The 20629-nt window shown below is 42.9% G+C and overlaps 1 protein-coding gene across 8 annotated transcripts in view; it reads right to left on the bottom strand.

Annotated features, from left to right (window-relative positions):
* Window positions 1–20629, bottom strand: part of HHAT (hedgehog acyltransferase) — a 349450-nt gene that overhangs the window by 207222 nt on the left and 121599 nt on the right. For all 8 annotated transcript variants that reach the window (XR_004272205.1, XR_004272208.1, XR_004272207.1 and 5 more), the window contains one exon: window positions 8876–9026. Coding sequence is in view for 1 of the 8 variants with exons in the window: in XM_032289133.1 (XP_032145024.1) it covers window positions 8876–9026 (151 nt within the window). In the remaining 7 variants the exon portion in view is untranslated. The remainder of the gene's footprint in view (window positions 1–8875; window positions 9027–20629) is intronic.

The following is a 20629-nucleotide window of genomic DNA, read 5'->3' as shown; positions in this document are numbered from 1 at the left end:
AGTCGCGGGAGAAATTAAAGGTAAAGCCTCCACTTCCTTCCTCCATCAGGGCAGCTGTGTCTGGACTGCTGTTTGTAACACAAGGATGTAAGGTCAGAACAACCCCAGATGGGGTGGCCATTCATCCAGTCAGTGACTCAGGTTAAACTGGTGACTCCCTTTCTCCCCATCCCTTGGTGCTGTGAACTGAAAATAAAATTCCAAGACCCCCAACCGACTGAATAGACCCCTCCTCTTGGCTGAAGGGATTCAAAAATAGACCTGAAAAACTAGTTCAGGCCATGATGGGAAGAAGGGGTTGAACATGCCTCATTATATTCTCTTCCTTCGAAATTCAGGCACTGCTGACCAGCATTAACGTTAAAACAGAGCTCTTAAGACAAAACAGACTCTTTGTGGCAGTAAGATACCAAATTCCAAACTGACTGTAGTATAGCATTACATGACAGATAGCAGGCCTTGAAAGAAATTATATCTCTTTGACATATTTTGAAATGGCCCTGCAAAGCTGTCTCTTGCGGGGGAAATTTACACTCTGTGGAGAATCCCCTTCCCTTTCCAGGTCTTTTTCTGATTCTGAAGAGATTGGCTCAGAGTTGAGCACCTTTTAAAGATCTGAAGAGGAAATATTTGCCATCTATCGCCTCTAAGAGCAGCCGCTTCATCTACTTAATAAGAACCTTGGCCTCCACAACCCCTTATCTTAACCTAGACATTCCTTTAGAACAACCCAACGTGTTTAGACAGTAGGGTCTTTTTTCCCAATTGTTAATCAGGAAATCTTTAACTCCACCTGTGACCTGTAAGCCTCCAATTGTCCCACCTTTCCAGACCAAACCAATGTGAAACTCATGTGCATTCACTGATGTGTTATGTCTCCCTGAGGTATAAAAACAAGCTATAACCTAAAGAACACAGGTTCTCAGGACCTCTTGAGACTGTGCCTTGGGCCTTGGTCATTCAGATTTGGCACATAATAAACCTCTTTAAATATTTTACCAAGTTTGACTCTCTTTATCCACAGTGACACAGACTATAACCCTCCCCATCACCCCCTGAACCATTTCCCTTTCTAGGGAGTCAGTAGGTAAGCCATAGTCATTCTCAGGTACCCAACAATTCCAGATCCTGTCCCACAAGCCCCACACTCCAGACCATGGAGGAGAAATCTGCTTCAGTTCCATTTCACTAGATGGAGAGTAAAAGGGAGTGATCAAGAGCACAGACTCAAGAGCCCTGTGCTTGGATTCAAAGCCCAGCTCCACCACTCACTCGCTGTGTAATCTAAGGTAAGTTACTCAGCCTCTCTACGCCTCAGTTTGCTCATCTGTACAGTGGTGAAAATAATAGTGCCTACTTCACAGGAGTTTTATAAAGATTAAATAAATGGACTATGTAAAAGAACTTAGAACTCTCCTTGCAGGAGTGGGAACAAGCCTTGTGGAAGGGTTTTTCTCTGAATAAATTATACTTGAGTGTGTGTGCGTGCGCAAACACAGGGACACACATCTTCAAAGCTGTAATAACTCAAGTACCTTCTAATTGATTTTGAGATGTTATTGGATCTTATAAGAGAGGCAGATAATTTTACTTTCCAAAGGTGGTGAATATTTTAGATGAATTAGACTTGTTCTTAATATTTGTCTGTTTTTCCCTAGATTATTTGTAATTATAGTAACTACTTCATAGGATACAAAATTTCAATTAGAAGAAGTAAATTCAAAAGATCTGTTGTACAATATGGCGACTACAGTAAATAACAATGCATTGAAAATTGCTAGAATTTTGTTTAAATCTGCAAAAAAACCATTCTCGCTAAATTACTTGATACTGGAAAATAGTTACCTTTTCAGAAAAAAAAAATGTTCTATTAACATATAATGAGTTTAATGTTATTTTAAATGAATTTAAAACTTTTTTTTTAAAGGACTGTCCTGGCAGAATTATGCGTTCTTTGCTGCTGCTGCCGCTTCTATTATTACGTTATTATTAGAGTTTGGGCTACTCTGAGGACGTGTTTTAGAAGCATTTCATTCCCAGCCCTGCATCCAGTTCCTCATCTTCCTCTGTAAGACATTAGGGCATCTCCTTTCAGCAGCTCCCTCAGAAAAATCCTATCCTCAAAGATAAACAGCTGCCCACCCCTCTCCTATCCAAGTATGAACTGAATCCCTTTTCTTCCTTTACAACTTTCTCCCTCATCCCATATCTAGGATGTGGCACAACATCTGCTAAAATAATGACAGTAATAAAGAAAGGCAAACATTCCTCTTTCTAAATTCCTTATAAGGCAAAGCCATTCTCAAAGAAACTGTGGCAGATGCAATATTTTGGCATGTCGTGTATTAATAATGAGAAAAACAGGGAGATGATGGTGGAGTATCAACAGCAGTCATGGCACGGTGTACCTGCAGCCACATGTCACTGCGTGCTGCAGGGAGAAACTGCTCAGCTGCCAGACCTAAATACTTGGAAATCCTGCTCTTAAGACCTGATCAAAATTTCAGAAGAGTCACCACCTGTCCATTCAGCATAGATTTCCAGTGAATGCTGGGCACTGAGGAGGGTGCTGGGGTTACAGCATGAAACAAGAATAAGATATGATTGCTGCCTTCAAAGGACTTATAGGCTGGTGGGTTGCAACCAAGTAGACTGTGACTATTACCATGAAAGGTACAGGGTTCCAGCTCCATTAGGTACTGGATACTCTTTATAGTATCTCCATCGTACAGAGAAGGAAATGAAGGCACAGAGAGGTCATCAGCTAATAAGTAATGGAGTAAGTAGTGGAGCCAGGATTCAAATCCAGGCAGTTCAGGCTCCAGGTCTGTGGCCTCAAACACTACGCTCTGGTGACTGGTGATCAACACCTTCCATCTGAAGATGTCCTGGTGCTTCTTACTCTAAAGTCATCCAAGAGCTTGTCAGTAGTAAAGGCACCCAAAACAAATCTTCCACACAGGGAGAGCATAGAGAAGAGGACACACTCACTATCTGTGAAGCAAAAATAAATCCAGGAAGCAAAACATAATGATGATTTGTAAAATTTGCTTTAACTTGATAGTCCCTTTCCCCTTTGATCTATCGAAGTCTATGTCTGAAGGAAAAGGTAAAGGGATTTTAAAATATGAATGTTACAAGAAAGAAAATATGTTTTCTGAGTTTGTTGAGATGGGGCTATGAGAGAGGGGTTGGGGGCTATGAGAGACAGGTACCCAAAATGTGAGGGAATGCAAATGTCTGGTGGCTGGAAACTGCTTGCAAAGCTATATGAATGCATAAGAGCTCTGTGAGGGGTGAGGGAGAGGTCATACCGGGGCAGAGTCAGGGACTGCCATGCTTCCGATTTGAAATCCATGTCCTCCACCTCTTGTCACTCACCTCTTCTACCTTCCAACCCATTCAACACTTATCACCCTACCAGGTTTTTCTTTTCTGCAAAATTAAAAAACAAATGGTGGGGCTGTGCACAGGGTCTCATGCCTGTAATCCCAAGACTTTGGGAGGCCGCTTGAGGCTGGGAGTTCAAGACCAGCCTGGCCAACACAGTAGAGACCTTTCCTCTACAAAAACTTGAAAAATTAGCCTGGTATGGGGGGGAAGGGGAGGGAGCACATTAGGACAAATACCTAATCCATGTCAAGTTTATAACCTAGATGACGGGTTGATGGATGCAGCAAAGCACCATGGCACATGTATACCTATGTAACAAACCTGCATGTTCAGCACATGTATTAAGGTAAAATTAAAAAAAAAAAAGTTAGCCAGGTGAGGCGGTGCGTGCCTGTGGTCACAGCTACTTGGGAAGCTGAGACAGGAGGATCACCTGAGCCCAGGAGGTGGGGGCTGCTGTGAGCTATAATCACATGACTGCATTTCCGCCTGGGTGACAGAGTGAGACACTATCTCATAGATAAAACCACAAATGAATAAATGCTGTAAATTTTACTCTCCTGTTTGTAATGATCAACCATTATTTATAAAATGGTGTCATGATGGTTGATGGTTTCTATTTTGGTGTTCACAGCATGCCCACCGTGTATCCAGCGCTTTAGTACACGGTCTTGCCTAACCCTTCCAACAACGCAGTGAGATGAGTGGAATAGAGAGATTTGTGGGGTGGATGTGCTTTAGCACAGGGGTCCTGGTGGTCATCTCCCTTCAGTGTGGCTGGGCTAACAGACGAAGAAGGGAACACAGGCATCACCTAGTGACAAGACGCCGTTTCTTAGTCTCATCCGACACCTCAGTCCCCCTCTCACATGAAAACAACAGACAAAAATGACAAGACCAAGGCCCCTCCTCTGAAGGTACAGCCCGTACCCCTTCCACCATAGTCTCTCTGAATCATTGCATCTCCAGGGCAGAGCTGAAATGGCACGTTCCCTCAGCCGCTCCCATCCTCGCTCACTGCCTCCCTACCCGGCCCATTAGCAGGTGGACCTCTCAGTCACCTCTGGCTTTGTTAGATTTTCAAGCAAAAAAAAAAAAAAAAAGTACTAAGAAGCTACCACTTCCTGAGGATATGGGATCCTCAGGATACAGGATACCACTTCCTAACTACTATATGCCAGGCTCGCTCAATCTTCATAGCACTCCTATGAAGCAAAGTAGTAGTATTCTCCTCATATTAGAGATTAAAAGACTGGCCCAGAGAACTTTGTCCCATGTCACATAGCTAGTAGGTAGCCAGCTCTTAGTCACTACATTGCTGCCAAAAAAAGCAATCTTTTATTAACAGCACTTATTCCACCTTTTCTTCTTTATACTCACCTGATTCCGGCTTTCTACCCAACAATGCTTGTAGACATGATAATATATTTCACCAACTCCATGCCCACCATCCCGCCCTGAAACTGGTGATTAAGCACAATTCAAAGGCAGTACTAATGCAAAGCCAGCAGCTTGTCGAGCTGATTTATCATCTAACTTGCTGGACCAACTCTCTACCTAGGGACCTAAATTCTACTGACCTAATAGCCCATGTAATCAATGCCTCACTGAAAGAAGGTGCTCAAATTCCTCCTTATCCCCAGCTTAAAGATATTCCTGGATATTAAGGTCTAGCAGCCACCAACAGCACCAGATCCCCCTGGGATAAGCAGTGATGCATGAGTTTGCCTCTGACGACCTGAAAGCATCATAATTCAAGAAATGCAGAGGGCAAGCTGTGTAGGGTTCCTGAAATAATTGAAACTGACCCATAACTCACCAGCCACCATGGGAAATTCTATCGCTTTGCTTCCGTAACTAGAAATCAAATCACAAAAATAGGGTCAGATCTCTAATTTGGAGACAGACATGCAACGTCATCTTTAATGACTCCTGGCAAAAACTGCTTATTACAGATCTCAGCCCATCTAAATTAAAATGTGAAATCCAAAAATTAAGCAGAAAATTCTCAATTTCTCAAATCCATTAAGAACACAGAAAAATCATGCAAGCTGGAACAGACATATTCCTTGGGGTCTTGTTATATCTGTAAATAACCTGAGCAGATATTATATGAAAGAGAAGATTTATGAGGAAAGAAAAACAAACCCATCAAGTACCAAGTTTCAGGTTTGGGCCTTCTTGGTGAATTGCAGTTTTTCACAGTCAATTTGAACTAGCATGGCATGGAAGATGATCTCTTTGGTAATGGCCACTTTTATCTTTTCTATGATGTAGAGCTCATATTCCTCTGATATGGCAGGCTGCTGACTTCAAGTCTCTCAATGCTAAGTAGGCTGAAAGATGGTGCAATCAGTCAGCAGTGTTCAAGATGGTATGGCTCCATTAAAATGGGGGGCTAATAAAAAACGATGAGTTTGTGTCCTTTGTAGGGACATGGATGAACCTGGAAACCATCATTCTCAGCAAACTGACTCGAGAACAGAAAATCAAACACCGCTTGTTCTCACTCACATGTGGGTGTTCAACAATGAGAACACATGGACACAGGGAGGGAAGCATCACACACTGGGGTCTGTCAGGGGGAACTAGGGGAGGGGCAGCGCAGGGTGGGGAGTTGGGGAGGGATAACATGGGAAGAAATGCCAGATATAGGTGATGGGGAGGAAGGCAGCAAACCACACTGCCATGTGTGTACCTATGCAACAATCTTGCATGTTCTTCACATGTACCCCCAAACCTAAAATGCAATAAAAAATATATATATAAAAACAAAACAAAACAAAAAACGGGGGACTAAATTCCTCTATCAGCAGTTCTAAACCTCATTCAGGGTAGATCTTTGAGAAGTTCACGTAACCATTAAACAATCTCTGGAGATTGTTTTAACATTTCTTCCCTCCACTTCCCATCCACCAAACCCTTTATGTCACCGTGTGAATAGCTGACATGACCCAGCAGAATAATTTGCATCACCAGCGTTCATATCGGCTCATGACCAAATTCTTCTCAGACCTACATCCAGGAAGAGAGTGCCATTCCCTGTCTGCAGCAATACCGCAACAGATGGCCCAGAAAAAGTAAGTTAAGTTAGCTGTTAATAGAAATTACAAATTCAAAACTCAGTTTCCCTTAATGAGCATTCTTAAAGAGAAAAGTTAGAGAATGAGACCAGGACCAGTGTCAGGGTTATGCCACCAGATGCTGAACATGAAACATGTTCAACTCCTGCTATTAGTAAATGAGCATCTGCAAATTGCACAAAAGAAACACTCTAATTGTTATTTTATTTTTCTTCAATTAAAAAACTACTTCTGAGTCTTACATTGTACGCTGGAGCTCAGAAAAAGTTCATCTCCACACCTAAATCCAACTGCTTAATATGTAATGGCCATTCTGTACAAAGACCTTTGTGTTTCTAAGTATAATTGGCAGCCTGGAAAATCCTTCAAGAAACTTAACACTGTGGAGAGGAAAACCTACACCTATGCATGCCAAAGAAGCTAGGGTAAGAGTCTAGGTCACTCCCAGGAAAGCTCTGTTATTTTATCACATGCTCTCAGAAACACCTCTTTAGAACCACATCACTCTAAGGGGTCAACCCAGAGCTTCCTCCTCAGATTAACTTTTCATTTTGTCCACATTTGACTTAAAACTTTAAGTGAGAGGAGAGACTGTTTCAGCAGCCTAGGGTCTCAAATATTTGAGTCTAGTCCTCATCAAGACAGTGACAAAGGTCTTGACAGACATGTTCTCTCCGTCTCTGTGGTTGATATAGAACTGAGGGTCTTTCTTGGACAAAAAAGAATTATTAAAATAAAGAACAAGAAGACAACTGTTTTGAGTATGAAATATAGTCAGCAGCCTAAACTGCGTCTTGTGACAATCAATGGGTTGGTATTTATGGACAGGGACCCAGAAACCAGCATGCCTTCCGGGGGTTACGGTTTTATCATGCCAGCCAATACCAGAGAAGCCTTATAGGATAATGTGCTTCCCAAGGAATGCATGAGTACAATATTCACATGGAGCAGACAGAGGACTGTGCTAAGCTCACACCAGACACTTGTGACATGTTCCCAAATCATGCTGGGTGACCCAACCTATTGACTCAGTAAGTTACTTTGATGAGTAGATCAAAAGTTAACAGAGCCTCCCAACTAGGCCCATCTTTTCAACAAAAACCACTCCCTGGTCTTCTAGTTAGAGACCACCTGTTTGCCAACATTCCCCCATCTTGCCCTTAAAACAGGGAAACCTGTGGTATTTCATGAACTAAGGACGAATTAAAGTAACTACCTGACATTCCCTGCAATCACCATATGAAAGTTCTCACTCCAACAACCCAACTCGACCAAAAATAAAATGTATTTAGAGAGGCTTTGATAAATTCAACATCTGTAATAAGTCACTATGAAAAACAAGAATGTTGAATGCTACTCAACTCCATTGGAACAGCCACATTAGGTACAGCAGTATTTACTGAGCTCTTCCCCTACCTGTGTCTTGGGTTTTTTGCCTACAGAGATGAAATTTAACAATGAATAAACCCGTGATCCCATCTACTAGGGCACTGAGGTAGAAGGATCTAGTCCAGAGTTCCAGACTATCCTGGGAAATATAGCGTGAACTTGTCTCAAAAATTAAAAAGGAATGAGCCACATGGATGGGGCACCAACTCCCATGGCTGTACCAGAGCTGACCCTGAGGTCCTTCCACTAGGTTTGCAGTTGCAAACGCAATCCTGTCACTTGTTACACTCTGAAAGTGATAAGACAAGCACAGCATTAAGTCCATCACATTGAAAACAACAATCTGAAGTGGCAGGGGACTAAGGAAAAAAAGACTCCAGACCAACTATAAAACTGCAGGTCAAAATCTGGAAAAGTAAGAAAATTTCAGAAAAAGTGTCTATCACATCCACTGAGCATAGCTAAATCCTTATTAAAGGTTAAAGCTAATCCTTATTATTGAAGATTAGGTAAACTTCAAAACAACTCCTGGAGACAGGGATTACCTTTACTACTGTTTAAGAGATAAGAAAAATGAAACGGAGAGATTTAGTAAATAGTGCACTGCAACATTGGCCTAGGCTATTATTCTGAGTCTATTTTTCTTTATCAACAGTCTCAGATATACTAATGTCGCTTTCAAGAAAAAAAGGAAGCAATTACAAAATCAAGATACAGTAGCCTTTCCCAAGTTAGTAAGAAACCACTTCAAACATAACCCTTTGCACATCGATGGGTACACAGACTTGCAGAGAAACTTTCTTATCTCACCTGCCTTCATAGACTGATTGTAATCATGAGACCCAGAAAGCATGAACAGTCGTCCTGTTAGTAGGATGAAGAAATGGATGCCAAATTCGGCTTGAGCTAGGGGCAGGAAGAGGATGGTAGCCCAACCCCTTTGAGACCGGTCCAGCCATGCTCCTCCCACTGGTCACTCCTGATCAACTGTAGCAAACTCAGCGACTAACCTCCACATCCCGGTGAAACTGAACATGGTGCTCACGCAGCGAGGGAGGGCGGGCGGAGTGAGTCCATCCAGGCGCATGAGCAGAGCTGGTACACCGAAGAGCACCAAGTACTTCACGTAGAAAAAGAGCACCTGAGCTAACGCCAGTCCTCCTGAAAGGCAAATGGGCTGGTCAAAACCACAGATGAGGGTCACAGAAGTTTCCTGGAGGAGACCAACACCCCAGGAGCTATGCCAGCTGCCCTGCTTCTCTACCACCCCTTCCTCCCCTCAACTTGCACATTTTACAAAAATACTCCTATGGCCAAATAGGGACAGCTCCAGTCCACAGTTACCAGCAAGAGCAAGCCAGAAGGCGAGTGATCTCCACATTTCCAGCTGAGGAACCAGGTTCATCCCATTGGGACTTGTTAGACAGTGGGTACAGCCCAAAGAGGGTGAGCAGAAGCAGGGTGGGGCATTGCAAGGGCAAGTGCAAGGGACCAGAGAACTCCCTCTCCTAGCCAAGGGAAGCCATTAGGGACTTTTCCCAACACTCTGGCCAAGATACTGTGCTTTTCCCACAGACTTCAGAAGATTCCCTCCAGTGCCTACAACACCCATGCCCCGAGTTTCCAGCACAAAACTGGGCAGCCGTTTTAGCTCCAGCAGTTTTTTTTTTTTTAATAACCCAGGGGGGCCCGGGAAGCCCGGGGGAACAGAACCCCTCATCCCCTTAAAAAAAAAAAAAAAAGGGGGGGCTGAAGCCAGGGAGCCAAGTGATCTGGCTCAGTGGGTCCCACCCCGACGAAGACCAGAACGCTAAGATCCACTGGCTTGAAATTCTTGCAGCCAGCACAGCAGTCTGAGATCAACCTGGGACATCCAAGCTTGGTGTGGGGAGGGGGCGTCAGTCCTTGCTGAGGCTCGAGTAGGTGGTTTTAACCTTGCCTGTGTAAATAAAGTCACCAGGAAGTTTACACAGCAAATGGGTGGAATCCATGGAAGCTCAGCAAGGCCTCTGCAGGCAGACTGTCACTAGACTCCCTTCTTGCTGGGCAAAGCATCTCTGAAAAAAGGCAGCAGCCCATCAGGGATTTATAAATAAAACCCCCATCTTCCTGGGACAGAACACCTGGGAAAAGGGGCAGTTGTGGGATCCACTTCAGCAGATTTAAACTTCCCGGCCTGGCAGCCCTGAAGGGAGTAATGGGTCTCTGAGCACAGCACTTGAGCTCTGATAAGGGACAGACTGCCTCCTCAAGTGGCTCCCTGACCCCCAAATATCCTGACTGGGAGACACCTCATACAGGAGAGCTCTGGCTGACATCTGGTGGGTACTCTTCTGGGACCAAGCTACCAGAGGAAGGAACAGGCAGCATCTTGGCTGTTCTGCAGCCCCCACAGTGATTCCCAGGCAGGCAGGGTCTGGAGTGGACCTCCGGCAAACTCCAGCAGATGGGCCTGTTAGGAGGAAAACTAACAAAGAGAAAGAAATAGCCTCAACATCAACAGAAAGGACATCCACTCAGAGACCCCATCAAAAGTCACCAACTTCAAAGACCAAAGATAGATAAATCCATGAAAATGGGAAGAAACCACCACAAAAAGGCTGAAACTGCCAAAAAACCAGCCTCTTCTCCTCCAAGGTATCACAACTCCTCACCAGCAAGGGAACAAAACTGGATGGAGAATGAGTCTGACAAATTTACAGAAGCTGGCTTCATAAGGTGGGTAATAACAAACTTCTCCAAGATAAAGGAGCATGTTCTAACCCAATGCAAGGAAACTAAGAACCTTGTAAAAAGGTTAGATGAAATCCTAACTGGAATAACCAGCTGAGAGAAGAACATAAAAGACTTGATGGAGCTGAAAAACACAGCACAAGAATTTTATGAAACATACACAAGTTTCAATAGCCGAATCCATCAAGCAGAAGAAAGGATATTAGAGATTGAAGATCAACTCAATGAAGTAAAAGTGAGAAGTCAAGATTAGAGAAAAAAGAGCAAAAAGAAATCAACAAAGCCTCTAAGAAATATGGGATTATGTGAAAAGACCAAATCTACATTTGATTGGTGTGCCTGAATGTGATGGGGAGAATTAAACCAAGTTGGAAAACACTCTTTAAGATATTATCCAGGAGAACTTCCCCAACCTAGGAAGGCAGGCCACCATTCAAATTCAGGAAATACAGATAATACCACAAAGATATTCCTCAAGAAGAGCAACCCCAAGGCACATAATTGTCAGATTCACCAGGGTTGAAATGAAGGAAAAAATGCTAAGGGCAGCCAGAGAGAAAGGTCGGGTTATCCACAAAGGGAAGCCCATCAGACTCACAGTGGATCTCTCAGCTGAAACCCTACAACCCAAAAGAGAGTAGGGGCCAACATTCAACATCCCTAAAGAAAATAATTTTCAACCTAGAATTTCATTTCCAGCCAGACTAAGCTTCATAAGCAAAGGAGAAATAAAATCCTTTACAAAAAAGCACCTGCTGAGAGATTTCATCACCACCAACCCTGCCTTACAAGGACTCCAGAAGGAAGCACTGAACATGGAAAGGAACAACCAGTACCAGCCACTGCAAAAAATACCAAATTGTAAAGACCATCAACACTATGAAGAAACTGCATAAACTAACTGGCTAAACAACCAGCTAGCATCAAAATGGCAGGATCAAATTCACACATAACAATATTAGCCTTAAATATAAATGGGCTAAATTCCCCAATCAAAAGACACAGACTAGTAAAATGGGATAAAGAATCAAGACCTATCAGTATGCTGTATCCAGGAGACCCATCTCATGTGCCAAGACACACATAGGCTCAAAATAAAGGCATGGAGTAAGATTTACCAAGGAAATGGAGAACAAAAAAAGCAGGAGTTGCAATCCTAGTCTCTGATAAAATGGACTTTGAACCAACAAAGATCAAAGGAGACAAAGAAGGGCATTACATAATGGTAAAAGGATCAACGCATCAATAAGAGCTAACGTTCCTAAATATATATGCACCCAATACAGGAGCACCCAGATACATAAAGCAAGTTCTTAATGACCTACAAAGAGACTTAGACTCCCACACAATAATAGTGGGAGACTTTTCACTCCACTGCTCAAGGAAATAAAAGAGGACACAAACAGATGGAAAAACATTCCATGCTCATGGTTAGGAAGCATCAATATTGTGAAAATGGCCATACTGCCCAAAGTAATTTATAGATTCAATGCTATCCCCATCAAGCTACCACTGACTTTCTTTACAGAATTGGAAAAAAACCACCTTAAACTTCATATGGAACCAAAAAACAGCCCACATAGCTAAGACAATCCTAAGCAAAAAGAACAAAGCTGGCGGCATCACGCTACCTGACTTCAAACAATATTACAAGGCTGCAGTAATCAAAACAGCATGGTACTGGTACCAAAGCAGAGATATAGACCAATGGAACAGAACAGAGGCCTCAGAAATAATGCCACACAACTACAACCATCTGATCTTTCACAAACCTGACAAAAACAAGCAATGGAGACAGGATTCCCTATTTAATAAATGGTGTTGGGAAAACTGGCTAGCCATATGCAGAATGCTGAAACTGGATCTCTTCCTTACACCTTATACAAAAACTAACTCCAGATGGATTGACGATTTAAACATAAGACATAACACCATAAAAACCCTAGAAGAAAACCTAAGCAAAACCTTGAGTCTCATGGTGTGTGTCAGGCACTGGCGCCCACTTCCCTCAGCTTCAGGAAGCATGCTGTATCTGCCTTTACCAGCTTGTGCCCCTGACTCTCCCCACGCTCTCATCTCCAGACTGTGCTGGGCTCCTGCTTACGTCCATGGCCTGACCTCTCATCTGGACCTTTTCTGCTCCAAGTCCCTCTAATAACTTTTACTTTGTTCACATCAAACCTACTCTAGATTTTGCTTAACTTTTTTGTGATTAAAGCTTTGTAGCTTCAAGAAGCTTATTTTTTAAAAAAAGTTTTTTCTTATATAAGGTTATTTATAAGAACCTCTCATATATAAGATCTGGGGTAAGTTCTGGAAATATAAAGACAAATCAATAAGAATACAGACCAGGAAACTCAACATAAGATACAAATGACACAACAGAGACTTGGAGATTTTCCCTCCCAGCTAGGGCTGAAGGAGGAAGAGAAGTTAATGTCCTGGGGTGGTCAACACCGGTGCTCTGTAGAGACACTGAACAAAAGGTAGCTATTGCCCTGAGGAGTTCCATAACGTGCTTGGTCAGGAGGAGATGGATCAGCGCCCAGAAAACCAAAGTCAGGAAATGTGACTGGTGGGGGAAGGGAGTAAGATCATGGGCAGAACTGAGGAACGGCTGCCACATACTCCAGAGCGACAAGTACCACAGCCCAGGAGGAAGAGCGGCGTGTCAGGGAGAGGCACGGGGGATACCTTGTATAAAGCTTGCCCAGCCAGAGTGGCCAAAGAAGCAAAAGAATTCAGTCATCACTAGCACTGGATTCTGGATGAATGAACGACATCAACTGGTGTCATTTCAATTGAACCTAAACCTCTAGAGCTAGAAGCAGCTTTACCAGGGAGAAGCCGGTGTCCGCACTTCTGAGCTCAGCAGTCACTGGCCTGCTGAAGGGGAAATGGTCGGAATCTAGTAGTTCAGAGTCATCCACTACGAGATCCTGAGCTGAATCTCTGACTAAGGTGGACACCTGTAATCTACCTGCCTGTGCACAGTCTATCACAAAATCCCCTACTCATAGTACAGTAGTAATACACTCTAAACAGTTAGTTGTGCATGCTGACAGCAAGGCCATGCACGCCAAGCGGTTGACCATCTGGTTCTCAAAAAGGGGGTGGTCCCAGGAACCCGGCTGCATCTGGCTGGTGAGCAGTTCACAGCAGAGGCTCTAGGGCTGCTTCTAGGAAATGCAAAGACTGAGTGTTCAGAGTAAGGAGGACCAAACCAGGGAGGGAGGAAGATGAAGGGGAAAAAAGGCACCAAGTTAGAGAGGCTGGGGGAACATTAATCACATTCCTAAAACTGCAAACAAGCAAGGCAGATGTTGGTAAAATGAAGCAGAGCAGACTCACGTTGGCTCGAGGGTGATTTAGGGCTCTAAACTTCTGGCTGCATAATTCCATTCTGCGTGAAGGCACAAAACAATGCAAAGAAACCAGGCTGTGCATAGAGGCCAGGCTATGCTCCTTGGGTGCGTCAACAGGCCTGGAGGGACAGCAGCCAAACAGAAGGGGACAAAGCCAAAACCTGGTGCTCTCCTGATGAGGGCTAGGCTGGGGCTTTGCACTCTCCTCTCCTCACAATTGTTAGAGTGGGATCCACTCACCCTTCACAAGGGGCTTCTCAGACAGTTCCATCTCATCTCGTGGGTCGTCTTACTTACAAACGCCCATGTAAAACAACAGTCACACAAGCAGCAAAAGCATCAGCAGAATAAAAACACCAAATTTATGATAGTGGCTGCTATTGAGGGGAAGGGCGGGAAACACAATCAGGAGGGAACCCAACTGGGCTTCAATCATGTTGTAATATTTTATTTTTTGAACTAAGGATGGAGAAACAAGTATTTGCTCCATTCTCTCTGTGGAGAGAACTATTATTACTCCCCATTTTACACCTGGACTCAGAAAGGTTATAAAATTGCCAAAGATCACACACTAATAAGTGGCAGGGTTGTAACTTGGATCAGGTCAGCTGTGTTCAAGTCACCACGTTTACTGGATTCATATGCAACTCTGAGGCCAGACGGGGAAGAGTGTCTGTGTGAAGCAGACCAGGGTGTTGTTAAAGGGAGCTGACAGAGGGTATTTCAAGCAGGAAAAAAACTAAAAAAACTAAAAATCGGGAAAGAGCTCTAAAGGTCCTCAGAAATTCCAGCCTCAAGGAGCACACTGTATGCAAAGATATTTGAGAGCAAATGAGGGGGTGGTGTATTGTGGTGAGCAACTCCAAGTGAACAGATTTGCTCTTTCTGAGTCATTTCAAGCTAACTAAAATACTAGGTCAAAGAAACACAGGCACAATGAGAGATGCCTTTTTCTGCTATGAAGGGCAGGTAATGTGAAAGACAGGGATAAAAAGACAGGCACTTAGTGAACCAAGGACCATCAAGCTTGAGAAACCTTTCAGATGCTCCCAGAGGTAATCTCAGTCAAGGACAAGAGTCAGCCCCAAAAGGGGCTCCAACCGCTGCATCCAAGCCACCTCCTGGCCTCCCATCATCCTCCCTTGCTTTGTCCTTAAATGAGAGGAGCCAGTGATCTGTAGAAAGGGCTCTATACTGGGCAACCACGAACTAACACTCTCCCAGGTAACTATTTCTTTTTCTGTAACACCAGACTGATCCTCTCAAGGTCACCATAAGTGATTATTAACTCGGAAACCGAAAGGAGAGTTTACTTCCCAGAGTGCCTACTCTTTGAACGTGTTAGACACGGAAAAATCTAGTTTTGGAAAATTTCTTCTTACAAGGGTTCAAACCACCAAAATGCCCCTCTTTAAAGAAAAGATGTGTTGCTAGGGGAGACAATTTACCTAGGTAGAATATTAAATCCTGTTTTCCCACCTTCCTCCTCAGGCTACCACCTACTGACATCATCTTGTACTTGATTCAAGAAATACAGGGAAGAAGACTCCACATAGCAGAAGCAAAGTAATACTCCATCCACATAGCCGTGCAAGACTTAATGAAATAATATGGGACAAGAAGGGAGCTTTACACAGGGCAAAATGTCCTGAAAATTCTAAAAAGCACATTTTCAGACAGAGTGTCCATGATATGGTTTGACTGTGTCCCCACCCAAAACTCTGTTTGAATTATATCTCCCAGAATTCCATGTGTGGTGGGAGGGACCCAGGGGAGGCAACTGAATCGTGGGAGCCAGTCTTTTCCATGCTATTCTCATGAGATTAAGTCTCATGGGATCTGATGGGTTTAATCAGGGTTTTCCGCTTTTGCTTCTTCCTCATTTTTCTCTTGTCACCGCCGTGTAAGTGACTTTCACCTGCCTCCAAGATTCTGAGACCTCCCCAGCCATGTGGAACTGTATGTAAGTCCAACTAAATCTCTTTTTGTTCCCAGTTTCAGGTATGTCTTTAACAGCAGCATGAAAACAAATACAGTCCATCACTCACTCTGCCTAGAAGTGTTCTATAAAAACTACGTGCAGAATGAATTGAAAATTAACTACTAATTAAAGGATTCTATTGCAAATCCCTCAAAAAGCAAAGAATCCCTTTAGAAAGCAAATAATTGCCTCCCCAAAGTATCCAACAAATTCAGATTTCCATATGTCAACTCAGGCTTAAAAGAAAGATACAACTATTTTTTGCATCTAAGAAGTTATCTGTTTACCAAGTTACCTGAGCACAATAATGCATTAGGTAAGAATGAACCAACATCATGGTATTCTGAGGGGACTGGGTTAAGAGGAGAATGGGGGAAAGGGAAGGCAGGGTATAGTCAGTCTTTTAAATAACTGTGCTGCAACTTGCTACGTTTCAGTGTATATTTATGACAGCACATCAAGCAGGCATCTCTTCCATTCTGCAAGCATGCACCATGAAATTATCTTCACACTACATAGAATATCTGTAATTGAACAGTCAAGTTCCACAGTAGTAAATCCCAGAGTAGCTTTAGGTTCACACTGCATTAATTTTAAATAACCTCAGGATTCTAATCCAAGGAGAAAATTCATAAAAACTTTTTTCTACTGTAACTTAACAAACCTTAGAATGTGTAATGCCTCGAAAGAGTGGAAAAAGAAAAGAATCTTATGCTGACTGCCATATGTTTGTCTCCCCAACTTTCAAAACAAGTGTCAGATGTCAAATGTCTTATCCCTTTCCTCTCACTGTTATGTTGTAGAATGAGAAAAAGCAAATGGGTAACTTTGCTGGCCTTTCATTACCATTTAGACAGGTACACAGGTGTTATTTCAACAACAGTTGGTACTTAAACACTGAGCCAAAAAAACTGATTACTTACACGTAGGAGACAAGCTTTTAATCTCCAACCAGTGAACAGTTAAGTCTTTCAAAAAGGACTCTAATGTACATTCCACAAAGCTTCATTATAATCTTTGCCAAGTAAGAACAACTTTCAATTATTCTCACTTTTCTACCTCCTCGCTCACTCTCAAATCCCTTGCTAAAGCTCTTTTCTCCCATAAACTCATATACCTGGATTTACCATAGAGAAGCACCTTTCAATAATGAATTGAAGAAACGTTAACTTTTTGAGCTCTTTTAAAGAAAAACCAGAAGTCACTGTCTTTGCTCCCCTTAATCCTAGGCTCTGCCTAGTTAGGGTATAGTTCCAGTCTGCCATTTTCTGTTTTCTCAGAAGATTCTGAAGTTCAAAAGAACCTAAGAGTTCTTATCTTTTAGAGATACTACTGAAATGTTAGTAGATAGTAAGATGTCTGGATTTGCTTCAAAACAATATGGGAGAGAGTACAGACCAAAGAAAGTTGGCCAGGAGTTGATCATTGTTGAACCTGGGTGATAAATGCATTGGGGTTAATTCTACATTTATGGTTTTAATTTTCCAGATTACAATGTTCTAAAAGGGGAGGCACTGAGAGCCCCTACCGGAACCCTGAATACTTAACTTCCTCCTCACCACCAACCAAACGCGTGTGCAGGGGGCAGTGAGCAAAATGGGCTTATCTCAGCACAATACCACCTCCTTGCTCAGCCTTTGTGCATAGAAAACATGAAACATGGAAAAATGGAGAGGCCAATTACAGGAGGGAGAAGGGGGAGAATGCCAAGGATCAAATAATGAATTAGGTTATCAGTCCTTAGATCGCTGGAAATCGGCAGCCAACGAAGAAGAACGACTTCCTATAACAAGACATCCATGGTGATGTTTAGCAACTACAACAGCATTTCTCAAATTTATCTTGGTCCTAAACACCTTCTGGGATAATAGTTAAGCAGAGAGAATCCTAGTCTCTCCTTGAAAGATTCTGGTTTAGTATCGAGCCAGAGACCTGAAATCTGTATATAAAACAAGGACTAGAAAATTATGCCCAGTCAAGTTTTAGAGATCTAACTTGGAAGATCCACATCCTACTTTGTTTTCCCATTTTAAAAGATATTTTACATTTCGGGAGGCTGAGGCAGAAGGATCACTGAAGACCATGAGCTGGAGACCAGCCTGGGCAACATAGCAAAACCGTGTCTCTAAATGATTTAAAAATTAGCCAGGCATGGTAAGGCATGTCCATAGTCCTAGCTACGTGGGACGCTGAGATAGGAGTATCACTTGAGCCCAAGAGTTCAAGGCTGTAGTGAGTTACGGTCACACCATTGCACCCCAGCTTACGTAACAGGGTGAGACCCTGTCTCTAAATAAATAAATATGAAGACATTTCAAAGTGTGAATAGCAGTTTTCTTGGAAAAATAGAGATTACCTTTCTGTTGCTTTAATCTTCCAAATACTAATTTCATTAATATTTTCTGATTTTCATGTATAGAAAAGTCACTCTTGCTCAATCTGTTTGTTCAATGGCAGAATTTCAAAGGTAATGTTCCAAAACCATCCTGACATTAATCACTGAGTTATCAAAAAAAAGAACATTCAGGGAGTTTCAAAGAGAAATCTTGTGCCACAGAAGTGACCTTTCATTTTATTAGCTAAAGACTGCCATCATTTTGAAAAGCACAACTTAACTGAAGAAACAATGCTCTGCTCACTTGAGAGTGAAGAGCGGCGGTCACCCAGACCCAATCTCATACTCCCTACTAGAGAAAGCAAGCTCCAAGCTTCTCTGCAGAGTTCTGCTAAAATAAATACCTCCGCAAAGCGTGCTACAACTTTTAACAAAACTTACCACTACCCTAATCCATAGCATAAGGAGTAGCATAAGAGAAAAAAAGTTACTGCCAGTAATCGAACCTCCCTCAAAGGATAAATCCTCAGCTAATTTTCAAATCTGCTAACACCCCTGGGAACAGATGTTTATATATCTTACGTATATATTTAATATGTAGATTCATTATAAAATGTGCCCTCTGCTATTGTCACAGTCCTTAGGGTATGTAGAAAAATATTTAAAATATACCGATTATAAAAGATATGGCTACGTGTGGTGGCTCATGCCTGTAACCCCAGCGCTTTGGGGGGCCAAGGCAGGTGGATCACCTGAGGTCAGGAGTTCGAGACCAGCCAGGCCAACATGGTGAAAACTCACCTCTACCAAAAACACAAAAATTAGCCGGGCGTGGTGGTAGGCGCCTGTAATCTCAGCTACTTAGGAGGCTGAGGAAAGAGAATTGCTTGAACCTGGGAGGCGGAGGTTGCAGTGAGCTGAGATCGCACCACTACACTACAGCCTCAGCAGCAGAGCAAGACTCCATCTCAAAAAAAAATTAAGACGTAAAATAATTTTATAATCCTTCAGAATAGGAAAGTTGCACTCAGAACATCTTCCCTTTCACAGAAGAAATGTTTGAAAAGCAGGAGGTATCCAAGGCTCCAGTGATCCATGCACACTCTTCATGTATTTTCCGAAGTTGGCACCCTTCCCATGAGCTTTAATGGCCATATTCTCACTGTTGACTCCCAAATACATATCACTAACTTTGACATTTCCCCTGAATCCCAGAACTGTGGATGCATCCTCCCCACTGTACCTGTGGTCCCACAAAGTACCTGGCACTCAATATTTAGAGAGCGAATTAGCGAGTAGAAATTTCTTTATGAAGACTTAATGAAACTTTGATGAACTGATGTGAATTAAATGACCATCCCTTTTTCAATGATCACAATTACCTTTGAGGAAGGTTAGTACTTAACTACTCACAATCATGGAGCGCCTCTAGCCTCCTTTAATATGCCCTGTGTCACAAAACTGGTGACAGTTTAGGACTGAAACACTCAGCTTCTCTCTCCCAGTGAAAAGTAATTCATCACAATCATGAAGGAGCAGAGGAAGGCTCCATCTAAACCTGAGGGCTTAGGGGAAGCAAGTCAGAAGTGAGATGTTTTAGAGGCAGTAACTAGATAAAGAAAACCTGAACCAATGGTGGAGACAAAGCATGAAGAAATGAAGCATCCCAGTGCAGCTGGGGAGGAAAAAGCATAGGTAGGAATGCTGATGCAACTTCAGCAACAGGAAAGGCGTGATCAGAACAGGTCACGCTGGTCAGCTACGAAGCACAACTTTATAGTGGAAGACCTGGGAAATCAAGTAAGAAAAGAATATGATTTGTTTTGTGTTTTAGAAAGATCAGTCCATTTAGAGAAAAAAAAAAAGTGGAGGATGAGTTTTGTCCCGAAGGGGGAAAAAGGCAGAAAAAGGAGCTATATGGAGAAGATAGAACAGCATGGCCAGAGGCCAGAGTCTGAGTTTCAGACATGGCAGAGGGACCCGGGAGGTTTGACCACCAATGTTAAGCTGTTTGTGGAACTGTCTCCCAAACCTTTATTCAAGTCCTCCAACACATGCTGCATCCAAATGGATTTTTGTTGGTGGTTGTGTATCATTCACTGTGTGTGTATCGCCACGCATAATACACACAACCACCAAGAAAAATCGCCAAATGCCACATGATAGGCAGGGTGATGTCCAGTGGGGATGAAGATATGATCCCAAAACAGAACCAATTCCACGGAAGCACAAGGTGAGGGGCAAAAGTGGCCTAGGAGTAAATGTCTTAGGACAGCACTGGGCCCCGCTCAATCTAGGGAAAAGAGAGCCAGGCTCATCTTATCTAGAAATTGGGGCTGGGAGACCCTCC

Source organism: Sapajus apella, unplaced genomic scaffold (genome assembly GCF_009761245.1).
Source record: "Sapajus apella isolate SASKATOON/1434 unplaced genomic scaffold, GSC_monkey_1.0 scaffold22, whole genome shotgun sequence".
In the NCBI taxonomy this organism is placed as follows: domain Eukaryota; kingdom Metazoa; phylum Chordata; class Mammalia; order Primates; family Cebidae; genus Sapajus; species Sapajus apella.
Note: the sequence above shows the minus strand (reverse complement) of the source record. Positions and strands in the feature narration are given on the sequence as shown.